Source organism: Arvicola amphibius, chromosome 10 (genome assembly GCF_903992535.2).
Source record: "Arvicola amphibius chromosome 10, mArvAmp1.2, whole genome shotgun sequence".
Lineage (NCBI taxonomy): Eukaryota > Metazoa > Chordata > Mammalia > Rodentia > Cricetidae > Arvicola > Arvicola amphibius.
The window spans coordinates 78,677,175-78,690,875 of NC_052056.1; the positions used below are offsets into that span (position 1 = coordinate 78,677,175).

Genomic DNA, 13,701 nt, shown 5'->3' on the forward strand with positions numbered 1-13,701 from the left:
CCTAGATGGAAATAAATGCAGTTATTCTCTGCCCTGGGTCTTCTTTACAGTTTTCTTATCTAACTGACCTAGTAGTGAACAGTTCTACTTAAATTATGCAAACAGGAAGAATCTTAGACTTTCATACAGAAAATGCAAGTTGTTACAGTACAAACCTGAGGCAAATCCACATACTTCTGCAAAAAGCAGGAATCCCCCGCAGGCAAAGCCGGGAATCCCCTGTAGGCAAAGCCAGCACAGCACAGAGCACAAGAGTACAAAGGATGCACAGAGCAGTGAGCCTAACCTCCTTTTGTCTTTTTTTTGGCAGGCTCCAATTCCTCATTGTCTTCAGTTTCCAACAAAGAGAAGGATGCTTCTTTGTCTTGGAGACCTGGAGAAAGGCTAGAGAGTTCATGATTTGCAACAAGTGGACTACATTCTTTTGGAGAGATGCCTGCTTTCCCAAGTCCTGTAAAAAGGGACAAATAAGACAGGTTCTGATTTATCCACTTCAAAAGAAAGAATCAGGAGTTACTGATTTAATAAAGTACATTATGTAATTATAGATCTCACACGCATCATGTCTTATATAAATACTCATCCATATGCGTCACAACTTAAAAGGCACTAGAGTCCATCTCTGTGCTAATGAAGCTAGAGGCAAGTGGCACATTCACATGGAAAGACATGCATGGAGGTCCACAATAAGACTGTCCCTAAATACTAGGTCTAATATGCACAGGTACACATTCTTGCAATCACAAAATGTATACTAAACACACCCAAAAGAGGTATGAAATAGATACACTTCTGACAGGAACAGGAAGTATGGTAAAGCAAATAATAGCAACTAACAAGTAGAGTTATCACCTAAATAGATAGAAGCTTAAGTATCACATGCAACTTGAGTGAACTCGATTGAAAAGTCAGGAAACTTTTCATTATTCTCTAGCTTATCCATACTATTATAGCATAATACATATCTACTTTATAATATTCAAATGATAAGCACTAGTATTTGAAAAAAGAAGAAACTGGATTATACCATCGAAAGCAAAAAAAGAGGGGTAGGGGAATTATTTCAGGAATAAAGTAACTCATATACTAAAGAAAGAACAAGAATCTAACTTCCCAGACCACCTCCTGGCCCTGGAACCTATCCATCCTCTGATCTTCAGAGCCTTTATGTTCAGCCATGATTTTTTTGTTTGTTTGTTTGTTAGTTTTTGTTTTTCAAGACAGGGTTTCTCTGTGGCTTTGGAGCCTGTCCTGAAACTAGCTCTTGTAGACCAGGCTGGCCTTGAACTTACTGAGATCCGCCTGTCTCTGCCTCCTGAGTGCTGGGATTAAAAAGCGTGTGCCACTATCGCCTGTCTTCAGCCATGCTTTTTATTTGAGGACAAAGATTACATAAAGGCTCCAGATAGGGAAACTGGACATATAAAAAGTACTTATTATACCATCTCACATCTAGTAGGCACTAAGTTTTAACTATAATTATTTTGTTAGTATAATACTTCAGCATATAGATAAAAAATCTTCATTCTTAAAAATTACAAAAGAAGTGGAATGGTGGTATATATATATATATATATGAGAATAGAAATTACAAATAGATATACATTATTCATTCTAGGAAATCTGAAATCAGAAGGTTAATAGTCGTATCAGACTACATGCACATGGACAGATGAAATAGAATTTAAATGTAATGGTGAGGTAGGTTTTGAGTATTTATGTATGTGTGTTGTTGGGGATCAAACCAAAAAAGAAAAAAGGACAAGGCATAAGAAACAGGGCATGTAAAACTGGTTCTAACCAACACACAGTTCTGGATAAACCTTGAAAACATGATAAATAAAGAACCCAGTCATAAAACTACATACTGTATGACTATGAACACAAAATGTTCAGACATACAAATAAATGCATAGAGACATGAGTTTCCCTTTATGCGATAGAATATTCTGCAATTAACAGTGATGGCCATGGGCAGTCATGGCACGTCTTTAATCCCAGCACTCAGGAGGCAGAGGCAGGTGGATCTCTGTGAGTTTGAGGCCAGCCTGGTCTACAGAGCTAGTTCCAGGACAGCTAGGGCTGTTACACAGAGAGACCCTGTCTTTAAACAAATACCAGTGATAGCCATATAACCTTGTAAATGTACCTAAAACACTGATTGCTATACTTTAACTTAGTGACATTTATAGTATATGAAATATATTTAGATGAAATTACAAAAATACTATGTTACCATGGTCCTTATAAGTCTTTTTCCTGGGACTGAAATAAGTCAGTATACATGACTACAGAACACTTACTGATGAATGGATTTACTGTATCTCAAGGAACAAAAACTGCAATTGTCATTGTGCTCCCCATCTCACCAGAGCTAGAGGAATGTTTTTGCCCTGCAGAGGTCAGCTCTGGCTCCACAGAAGAGGTAGAGGCCAAGGGGAAGAGGTCTGATGTCGATGTTGATGGCTGTGGTTCCTCCAAGCATGTTTCAGCCATGGGTGACAATAGTGGAACCTGGAGGTCATCACCCTGCCCCAGACCTGAGGAATCTTTGGTCACATGGAACATATTTTCTTTATTGGCTTCTACAGGCACAAAAATAAAGAGAGTACATTCAGAACTCAGAAAGACACTTTGGGGACTGACTGAATGGCCATTCCTAGAACTCAAAAGGCCTTTACAGCACCTAGGCTTTTGCCATAAGCTCACTTACCAAAGGATTCTTGAGGCAAGCTTTGTTTTTCATTTAAAGATTCATAGAGGTATGCCACATCTAAAAGGAAATTAATCAAATCAGGGAGTGGTGGCCCTAGTGGAAAGTGAGACCTCATCTCTCCTGTTCACCTTTGATCATATCACATGTCTTGATTATCTTCACTTACCATCTAGCAACATTCAACAGTTTAAGTGATTCTAACAAAATCAAACCACAATTTTACCAACCTAAATATAAGCAAGCAACCAAAGGGAAAAATAGTCGCAGAAAGCAGACAATGGTAAAAAAGACATGCTTCACTAATAACTGCAAGCCATTAGAAGGAAAAGATTCGAGTTCCTTCTATGAGGCAAGAGATGCTTTACATTAAGAGGACTTAAGAAATATTAGTGGCCTCTTTTTCCTTCCTTACCGAGTTTATGATGCTTTTCAATTATTTCAGGGTGACTTTCAAAGATTTTTAACAACTCTCCTTATCCTATATGGAACCGGTCCAGTCTAACCTTTTGCTGCTTTTTGTAAAGTCTCCAAGAGTAGACCTAGCAATGGCTTCCAGGGCCCCATCTGGATTTATTTCCACACTCCAATTCTACTGTTTAGCCCAGCCCAGCCCATTTACTCCTCCTTAGCTGCCATTATCAGATGTGAGGCTCTTGCTGGCATTCTTGAAGAAAAGCTGTGCCCCAAAAGTCAGCACTCCATCCAAGTGCATACAACAAAAAACTCCGTAATTGTCACTTTCTATAAAAATGCCTGCTTCAACATGTGTTCTTTCTGAGGGTGTTTTCCAGCCTAAGTTGGACAGCTTCTTGATGCAACACCTGGGAAAAGTAAATTTTTCTCTCTTACTCTGTTCTGGTTCATTCTTCCTGTATACCAAATAGATGATATCCCCACTCTGCAAAGGGTAAGTCTGCTTCTTAACAACTTGCAGCTTGTTGATTACTGTTCCATTGGTGCTGTAAAGAAAACAAAAGCATAAGTTGCCCTACTCAAAATAATTAAGTAGGGTTAACATCTTTCTGCTACTATTAAGAAATCTGCTCAGGATTACCATTTTGAAAATACTCGGAAGGGAAAAGAAACTAACTGGTATGGCAAACACCTATAATCCCAGCACTTGATAGGCAGAAGCTGCCAAGTCTCTCTGAGTGGCATAGTGTCCCACTGGCCTGATGCCAGAGGGTTAGCAAGCAACCTCCACTAGACATGAAACCCTGCTGGGCTATTCTTGGCCTGGCTTTGGAGTTTTCACTCAGCTCCTAATCCATCATTTGTGTTACAGATACCTTTCGTTGCCCTGTGAATCTTGTCTGGGAGTTTCCCATGGATACAAAGCCTATGCAAAACTTGGTTTAGAGGAAACCCAGAAAAACATGGTACCTCATGAATCAGGTATTTGCACCTAGCATTGTGGTTTTGGAAACTTCATTCAATTTATTTTGAGATAAGGAAATCTACTAGCTAAAGTGTAAACATAGGGAAAAAATAAGGATGCCAAGGGGCAAAGGGAAAGGGCTTCAGTTCACAGGGACTGAGACCGCTGCAGCCACAGAGCTGAAGTTCATTCTCATGTGTCTCTGAGACTTCATTTCACGCACCTGTGGGAACCCACACACCAGTACTGAGTTACATGCGGCACTTGTGAGTTCAATGCCAGTCTGATAAACAAAGTGAGTTCCAAGATAGCCAGAGCTGTTACATAGAGAAATCATGTCTTTAATAAATAATAATAATAAAAAGACAAAAAAGAAACTACTTAACCATTTCTATATGAGTTTCACATAGGCATATATACTGCCTGATAATACTCTAAGACTTTAACTTGCCTGTTACTACCCACTTACTTGTAGTGATATTTCATTTGTATCTTAATAAAGTTTGCCTGAAGAACAAAATGCAAAACAGCCACACTAGTCAGCATACAGGCCAGGCAGTGGGGCACACACTTTTAATCCCAGAAGTCACACTAGCTAGCCGTAGAGGCCTGGCAGTGATGGTAGTGCATGCCTTTAACCCCAGCATTAGAGAGGAATATAAGGCGGGATGAGATAGTAACTCGTTCTTTTTCAGTCTGCAGATTTTCTGAAAGAGCTCTCTAGTGGCTTGGCTGCTTTTGCTTTTTCTGATCTTCAGGTTGAGCCACAATATCTGTCTCTGAGTTTTATTATTCATGCTAAATTTGGCACCCAACGTTTGGGGTATGAATTCACGAAAAAGACACCAGTACAGGCCAGAGTTGCATGTCAGGCTCCAGGCCCACCTGGCTAGGCTTTCTTTTTTTTTTTTTTCCCAAGCCTCTGAGCAAGTTTGGGATTTTCCTGTTGTAGCCTCTCTGAAACAGTCTCCAGCTGCCGCCCAAATTCCAGAAGCACCTGGGCTCCAAATGTCACAGAACTCACCAGCACTAGACTGGCTGGTTCTGCCTTCATGCAGTCCCCTACCACACAAGCTTTCTCCGAACATTCCCGTGTGTTTTCAGACAACCCTAACCACCACCACTGTAGGTTGCAGACTCTCCCTGAACACCCTTCTCGGGCTGCTGCCAAACTAGGAGCTGCCTTGAAATCCAGTCAGGCGTTTACTGTTCTACACAGCAGCAATCAGCCTCACGTCTTCATCAACATCGTCAGTAGATTTGTTAAGACAATTGGGAATTAGACAAGAGAGGAATTAGTTAAAAGACAGAGTTTTTTCTCACATAAAATAAAGGGGGAAAGCTGGGCAGTGGTGATGCACTCCCAGCACTTGGGAGGCAGAGGCAGGCATATTTAAAGACCAGCCTGATCTACAAGAGCTAGTTCCCAGCTAGGACTGTTACACAGAGAAACCCTGTCTCAACAAAACAAAACAAAATAAAACAAACAAAAAGAGGAAAAAAAATGATTACAATGGAGGGATTTGGGTCTCTATATGATAATATGCTAGGCAGTTTGAAAACTGAACAATTAAATGAGAGGATATCTAATTTAGATGGGATTTATGTAATGTCAATTGTAAACATTATCGGATTTATCATTTTTGTCTTATCAACTTAAAAAAGTTGGATACAGGCCTTAGAAAAACCTAGTAAAACAGATTACAAAGATACTCAAATCCAGAAAGAGGAATTTAATGGAGAATCAATTTTAGCGTTGCATTATAAGAATAAAGAGGAACAGCCTAAGGTTTTCAGACAAACAACCTTAATATATCCAGAAGGTATTGCCAAATGGCAGAAGCTCTGTTACAGCTAACTGGGCTCTTGTGCCAATGTTAGATTTAAGGAGATTCAAGGAAGCAAAAGTCTCACATGGCATGCATTCATTTATGGTGAAGCAAATGTTAAACTCATGATTAATTTCTAATAGAATTATCCCTAAAGACTGGATAAAATTGGTTAAGGGTGTTTTAGAGCCCGGTCCACAATTATAAAGGAGGACCTGGTTCAGAGAAGAGGCTAAGGTTATTGAACAGAAGAGTAAAGCTAGAGGTAGGGAAATCTCCCAAGATCAACTTCTTGGAGAAGGAGATTATGCTACTCTAGAAAGGCAGATGTATTTGATGACCACACCCTGGGTTTATGCCCCGCAGCAGCTTTGAATGCTTGTGAGAGAATTAGAGAAACAGAAAACTGATCATTTACTAAAGTTATACAGGGCTCAATGGAAGTCTATATGGATTTCTTACAAAGATGGACTTCAGCAGTAAATAGAATGATACAAAATTCAGAAGTTAGACAAATAATAATTGAATCTCTGGCTTCTGAAAATGCCAGTTCTCTATGCAAAAGGATAATTATGCCATTAAAGGCAAGGTCAGCACCTTTGGATGAATGGATCAGAAATACAATTAACATTGAATCTCATGAACATGATGTTGCATGGAGATGAGAGGTGATTTCCAGAGGTTTAAGGAAAAGTCAAAATGTCAAATATTATAATTCAGCAAACAAGGTCACCTTAAAAGGGATTGTAGACAGGGTGTTCTAGAAACAATGTATTTTCTAAGAATAATCCAATCAGAATGTCCCTTCTGAATTATGCAGAAGGTGTGGCAAAGGCAGGCATTGGACCAATGAATACAGGTCAAAGTGGAATATTCAATGTAATCCTTTGCCATCAGAAAACTCCGTAAGGGGCCTCTCACAGGCCTCTATGCCAACTCCAGTTTAGTCATTTCCTGTAATGTCCCAGTAAAACTGATAAAACAGTATGTAGACGACAATATTGACACAATCATAACTAGCCTTGTACAACCAAGCATCCACTAATTGTCATTTTCATACTCTTTCTCAACAAATGAACTCCTGCTCTCAGATTGAAATCCAAATACTCTGCTATAATTTCTACTTATTACTTCCACCTACCCAACCTGTCCTTGTGTCTCTGGCTTGCCTACCTGCTTCTCCTCCAACCCACCTCTGCTCCAGAAGGCAGAACCTCTGACAGGAGATTGTCCTAAGAGCATCCAGAAAGAACCCACTCACTAAGACCCAGCAGTAGATGCCAATAGCATCTTTAAAGGTTCTTTGTTTCATAATGTTGTGTCAGGGCTTTTATTATTATTTTTCTCTCTTTTTAAAAAATTTAATTTCTTATTTATTTCTACCATAATGTCCTTTGCAGACATATTATGGCTTCTGGTTTTGTATTTTTATGGGATTCCTGAATGTGCAAATAGATGTGTCTCTGTGTTTGTATCTTTTTATAGTGCTTTTCCTTGGGGTTTCTTCCTTCTGTTTTATTATTCCAATTTGTTTGTTTTAGTTTCCTCTTACTATATTATATTTTTTATTATTATTGTTATTTATATGCATGCTTTCTAATGAGAGAAAGAGTGGGGTGGAAATGGGAGGTGAAGCAGAAAGGAACTGGGAGGAGTAGAGGGAGAGGAAACCACAATCAGAATATACTGTATGAAAAAAATCTATTTTCAAATAAAGAAAAAGAAAAAACTATCAATATATTTTAAATCTTATTTCTTATGTCATACGAGCCATATTTGATTTAATTAGGAAAATGAGCTATAGGAACTAAACCACAGCCAGGATCCCATGCTGGAAACTAGAGAATGTACAGCCTGATGACTTCAGAACCTGAGCAGCAGTTTAGAAAAAGTAAGCCTCTCTTAAACTGTAGCAACATGTCAGCTTCCTAAGTTACAAAAGGAAAGAGAAAAATAAAGTGCTCACCTGGTATCTTCCAGTGTCACCTGGCCAGATTTTTTATCCACTGTAAGTTTACAGTGGTCTCCAGAGACCAGTTTATTGCTGGGAAAAGAGAGGTCACAGCCTGAAACAGAGGCGAGAAGACACTGAACATTACTGTTGGCTCTGTGAGAACTACTGCCTTGCTTTTCCAGGCTGTGATCAACTGTGCTCACAGACACAAACAACATTTAAATACTGAAGTGTTAACCTAAAGGGACAGGGTGTATGTCGGTCACCTGGGAGACAGCCATTATAACAACAGCTTCTTTATGACAGGTTACCACACAAACAGCTCAGAAGATAAATAATATCTCAATTGCAAAAAACAAAACAAAACAAAATTAAGCCCAAAGGAGCTTAATTTTAAACTAGTTCTTGCTGGGTGGTGGTGGCCATGCCTTTGATACCATCACTAAGGAGGCAGGGGCAGCCAAAGGTAGACAGAGAAACCTATCTCGAAAAACTAAAAATAAACAAACAAACAAATAAATAAATACATGAAAGGAACAAGCTAGGCAAGAATCCCACTACAGAGGTATCTCACAGACTAGGGTAGGAAGATCATATGTTGGAGGTCAGCCTGGGCTACATATCTTAAGATCTACCTTAAGGGAGGGAGGCCTGAAGGGTAAGGAGGAGACAATGTTCCACATGGAATCACAACCTTATCCTGTTTTGGCCTGTGCTTTGACTCCATCATGGACCTATGGACTGGGGGGATCAGAAGACTCAATACCTCCAATTCTTAGCCCACCAAGTTTTATTCGCAAGGAAGGGAAAAGACCCAGGGCCAGCACCCCTTCCTTCATTTCCTACCAAAGGAAACCCTCTGTAAGAAAAGAAGCCTAGACACCTAATGATTTAGAGGATCTGGGAGATGAGTGTATGACACACTGGCCCTTAAACAGGCTGCACAGATGGCAACATCTTGTTCCAGTCATCATACGATGTCCTAGAGCTGCTGGCACTCCTGGATATCAGCATACATGTTACCAAGATGGGATTAAATATAGCTGATCATTACCTAGATCTGCGCCAATTAGAATCTAAAGTGGACTTCTGTTTCTGTTAGCATGCCTTCCAGGAATGCTTTGATGTCAAGCTACAACTGAAGCTGTATCTCAAAATTCTGGAGGATATGTTATAGGTCAGCAACCTAAGACTTACTCATGTGGCGTTACTTCATATGATAAGTACCTCAAAGTTCAGCCAGTTTGATTAGAAATCAGTTGTTCATCCTTCCAGTTCTTTTCTGCCACAATCTAATACTGTCTTGTCTCTTTATATCACGGATAAGTCAATGCTAAGAGTGGCATACATGTCCATACTAGCCTGACCAACCACAAGATGTTTTATGATTCTCTGGGTACATCAGCTTTTCCTCTAGGCTTGCAACATACATCTCTAGACTATCCATAATCAGTTCACTGATGTTAATCTTCAGGCTCAGATACAGAATTTGATCTAATGCATCTAAAATTTGATTTAGAAATCACCTGCAGCTAGATGGGTGTTGTCTACCTCTGGACAAATCTGAACAAATCTGCCAATGAAGGCAGCAAGAATCTTGTCCTAAAGGTCCTCCATGGTCTTGAGGCAGTGTTGATGTCACAGAAGGTCCCAAGCCCCTACTTCTGGTGTTAGCCTCATGCTCAGTATAGTCTGACAGTCACATAGGGTCTGAGATTCTACATAAGGACCTTTTCTTTTTTTAATTAATTAATTAATTAATTTTTTATTAAAAATTTCCACTTCCTCCCCTCCTCCCATTTTCCTTCCTATCCCCCTACTTCCCCTGTCCCTCCCTCTCCAGTCCAAAGAGCAGTCAGGGTTCCCTGCCATGTGGGAAGTCATAGGGACCTTTTCATTTCTTGCCAGTAGCTCAATAGACCCAGCCAAAGTGCAGGCACAACTTAGCCACCATAGAGGAGGATGAGGATATGAAAAGGTAGAAGACGCAGACAAGGTTTGGCCCAGCTAAGGCCCCATGGATGCTGGGTTCATAGAAGCACTCCTATCCTCAAATGTTCTATCCAGTGCCCCAAAGGAGGAAGTATCTGACAACTAGTGGAAGCTGAAGGAAGTCATGGTGAGGGTAGAAAGCCAATGACACTGGCTTGAGGAGATAAAGATAGTAGGAGTTAAAAGATCCCTGTGTTATTAAGATACAACTTCTTTTCTAGCATTCAAAGCCAATTCCATTCAAAATTCCATAAAACTTTTAATGTGGATATCAGAGTACAACCTCTGGGTGTTAGATCTAGCTTTCCACCCAGTGTATTAATTAATTAATACAATGTCCTTTACATTGTTAGTGATATTAATACATTCACTGAAAGCATTTCTATGATAATCAGATATCTGTTTCTTGTTCTAACATGCATGAAATATGACATGTATATTATAATAATGGGCTCTCTAATGCATGAGTGTGCACTTATGATCATATGTTTGCAGAGGTAGATGTCACACATCTTCCTCTCTCACTCTACATCTTATTTTTTGAGAAAGGGTCTCTCACTAAACCTAGCGCTCAAGAATTCAGAAAAGCTAGTTGACCAGTAAATTTAAGAGATCCTTCTGTCCCTGCCTCCCCCAAACTAGGATTACAGTCATGCACCACCATATTTAGCTTTTTACATAGGTGCTGGAGATCTGAACTCAGGTCCTTAAGCACTTAACCACCTGAGCTCTCCGCCCCAAGCTATGTTTCTTACAAGTAGTTCATGTACGATTTCACCAATCCTCCTAGAAAAAATAAGGTCAATACAAAGTTAATGTAAGGTAAGTTGCTGGCCCAAAGCAAGTAATGTTGGGCTTTATGCATGACTTTGTTCAAGTTCTCAGCTTCCTAGAATCATTAAATAAAATATTCTAGTTCCTGGGACTTTGAGATATTTTCAGATAGAAACCCTGCTGTTATAAATTGCCCTCTGAACACTGGTTCAGCAGCACCCTACTCTTCCAGCATATTCTTTGTTTTCATTTGTCTCAAAGTATTTTTGTTTGGTTTTGAGACAGGGTTTCTCTGTAGCCCTGGCTGTCCTGGAACTCACTTTGTAAACCAGGCGGCCTTGAACTTAGAGATCCACTTGCCTCTGCCTCACAGAGTGCTAGGATGGGAGCCACCACAGCCTGACTGGCATTTCTTTCCGAAAAGTTCCTGTGGTTTTTTTTTTTTTCACTCATCAACTGTTAACAACAGTGTCTACTTTCTACATAACCTTTCAGTTTTCCTTTTGCTAATTTCATTCTATTGGGAAAGAGAAGTGTACAGCAATAGACACAAGATAGTATTCTAAAGGACATGTTTACGGATCTACTTTATAAAATTGTAATGAGAACTGAAAAATATTCATCATCAAACAAGCTGAGGATCAACGTCACAGACAAGCAAGTAACTAAATAGCAGGTCTTACTGGAAAGCACAGTGCATCCTCCTCCCCATTCTGGTAGTCTCTGTACCGCCAGCCCTGTACTTTTCCCACCTCAAGTTGCCTGCCGGTTCCCCCATCTAAACCCACTTCAATGCCTAGGTCTTCGATCCTGCTGTAGGCCCTCAGTCTCTGTTCTCGGTGGGGTACACCCTTTGGGTCCCTAGCCTTAATCCCTGTCCACCCCTTCAGCCCTTATCCTCATTCTCACTCCACTCTGGCTTCCGCACCTCTCCTCCTTCCGATGGTCCACTCGCGTTTCCACAGAAGGATTTGCGGTTCGTCCTCCTCCGCGCCTAGACGAAGGAGCCTCCCCCAGGGCTCCTGCGGTAGCTGCGGCTCGTCTTCCACTGGTAGCTCCATAGGACTCACATCTACAGATACCCGGAAACCTTGGCTCAGGGACTACCTCACAAACTCAGCACCGCCGCCAGTCCGCCGGCCGCCGGCCGCCGCTCCCCGAGCCGGGACCCCTCCCGCCAGCCAGCTTACCCCCCGCCCTGCGCAGAGCCCGGAACCGGCCACACAGCCTCCACCGCTGTCAACAGACATCTCGGGTCCCTCAGCTGATCCACAGGAGGCGGGGGCGGGGCCTAGGGCGGTACGCCCGGCGATTGGCTGGCGGCGGTGCCCACAGAGAGCGACGGCTAGAGCGGTGCAAGGACAGCTACCCGGAGTGGGAGGGCCCGGGCGATCTGAGCCTGCGCAGATAAAAGGATGCGCAACTGGTTGCCATCTTTGATGCTGGCAAGCTGATTTACTTGCCTGCAAAGCACGGAAGTAGCTGTGGAGGGCGCCATCTTATATTGAAGCAAAAAGGATCGAGTAACTTCTAAATTGGAAAGCCCTTAAAGCCTCTCATGTAATACAAATACGGTTTGCCAGTTAACTTGTAGCAAGATAAGGTAGTATTTTCACACACCAAATCATAAAATAGGGAATTTTGGTATACTGGACCAGCCCTTCGCAAGGAGCGCAACAAAGGTGTCAATCAGAATACTGTAAGTTGTCTCTAACTTGAGATATCTTTCCACATTAAATCCTGTTTCTTAGACTCTCGTGTCATTCCACTGCTGTATCCCAAAGAAGGATGCACAGCATGTTTGTGGCCCTTGCTGAAAGTGAGACATCGGCAAAAACAATGCCCAGGAAGAAGGAAGAAATTGAAGACAGATGCAAGTCCACTTAGAGGTACTCTAGCCTTAAAGGAGTACCTAGCACTCAGGAGGCAGAGACAGGTGGATCTCTATGAGTTTGAGGCCATTCTGGTTTACAAAGCGAGTTCCAGTACAGGCTCCAAAGCTACACAGAGAAGCCTTGTCTCAAAACCAGAAACAAACAAACAAAACGAAACAAAAAGAAAAGAAATACGTACTCTCTTTGGCAGCACATATACTAAAATTGGAACGCTACAGAGAAGATTAGCATGGCCCCTGCGCAAGGATGACACACAAATTCGTGAAGCGTTCCATATTCAAAAGAAAAGAAAAGAAATACAAGAAAGTATCATACAGCTAGAAACGTAAGAGTTTCACCTAAGAAGCTGCATGAATTGCGATTCAGGTAAACAATGATGGAAAACAATTGAGTCTCGGGATCCAGACTGGCTCAAATTTTTAAAATCTTGATGTAGAAAGATGCACTCACAGATTTGGTGTGCATTACAGCTGAAACAAAGCCTGAGAATGACCTCAGGTTAGATTAAGACATTTTGATAATAGCTTTGATGTTAGGAATCAAAAAAGCAAAGCTGACCAATTTTTACTAGCTCATTTACTTTCCTTTCCAGGATTGGTTGGTGATCAAAGATGATGAGTAATTCCTTGTACCCATTTCTGTTCTATCCTAAAAATTTAAAGTAGAGCTGAGTGATTGTTTTTCAAGTTTAGGCTTGAGATTCCTTTAAGATTCCTTATAAGATTACCTTTCAAGTTAAATAAAATGATTGCTCCTTCTTTGTAACTGCAAAATGCAGCCTGCCAGCAAAAGAACTGGCTAAGAATACCTTGCTTGCTTATACTCTGTTAATCTATAACAAGTTGCTTGGGTATGAATATACATGGGTTCTTGGGGATAATTTGTTTTACACCTGTAATATGTAAAATGTTTAATTATGTAGGGATATGGAAACTATGGTGTTTTTCACTTGTATTTATTGTAATCTTCACTTGATAAAAAGAAAGTAACCACATTGTAATTTTTATATTGCCTGAAAGATTTTGGGATATATAAGAAAAGGAAAGAATAAGGATACAGTTAGAAGGAAAAAATCAACAATGAGAGAATTAGGAAGAAAACCAGACAGAAGGAACATTTCTGGATAGAGATAAAAAAGAATATAAAATGGGTAATGGTGGCAT

At 40.7% G+C, this 13,701-nt stretch overlaps 1 protein-coding gene and 1 non-coding gene across 2 annotated transcripts in view; one reads left to right on the forward strand and one right to left on the reverse strand.

The window, feature by feature from the left end:
• Chfr (checkpoint with forkhead and ring finger domains) overlaps positions 1-11,915 on the reverse strand; it is a 35,936-nt gene extending 24,021 nt beyond the window's left edge. The window contains 7 exon segments of the mRNA XM_038346386.1: positions 287-451; positions 2,370-2,585; positions 2,714-2,773; positions 3,566-3,675; positions 7,890-7,989; positions 11,572-11,715; positions 11,834-11,915. Coding sequence (XP_038202314.1) covers positions 287-451; positions 2,370-2,585; positions 2,714-2,773; positions 3,566-3,675; positions 7,890-7,989; positions 11,572-11,704 — 784 coding nt within the window. The 5' untranslated portion in view covers positions 11,705-11,715; positions 11,834-11,915.
• A 797-nt stretch (positions 11,916-12,712) lies between these two features.
• LOC119825873 lies at positions 12,713-12,819 on the forward strand. Its single transcript, XR_005287330.1, has one exon. It is a non-coding gene; the product is annotated as a U6 spliceosomal RNA (small nuclear RNA).
• The last annotated feature ends 882 nt before the right edge of the window (positions 12,820-13,701 follow it).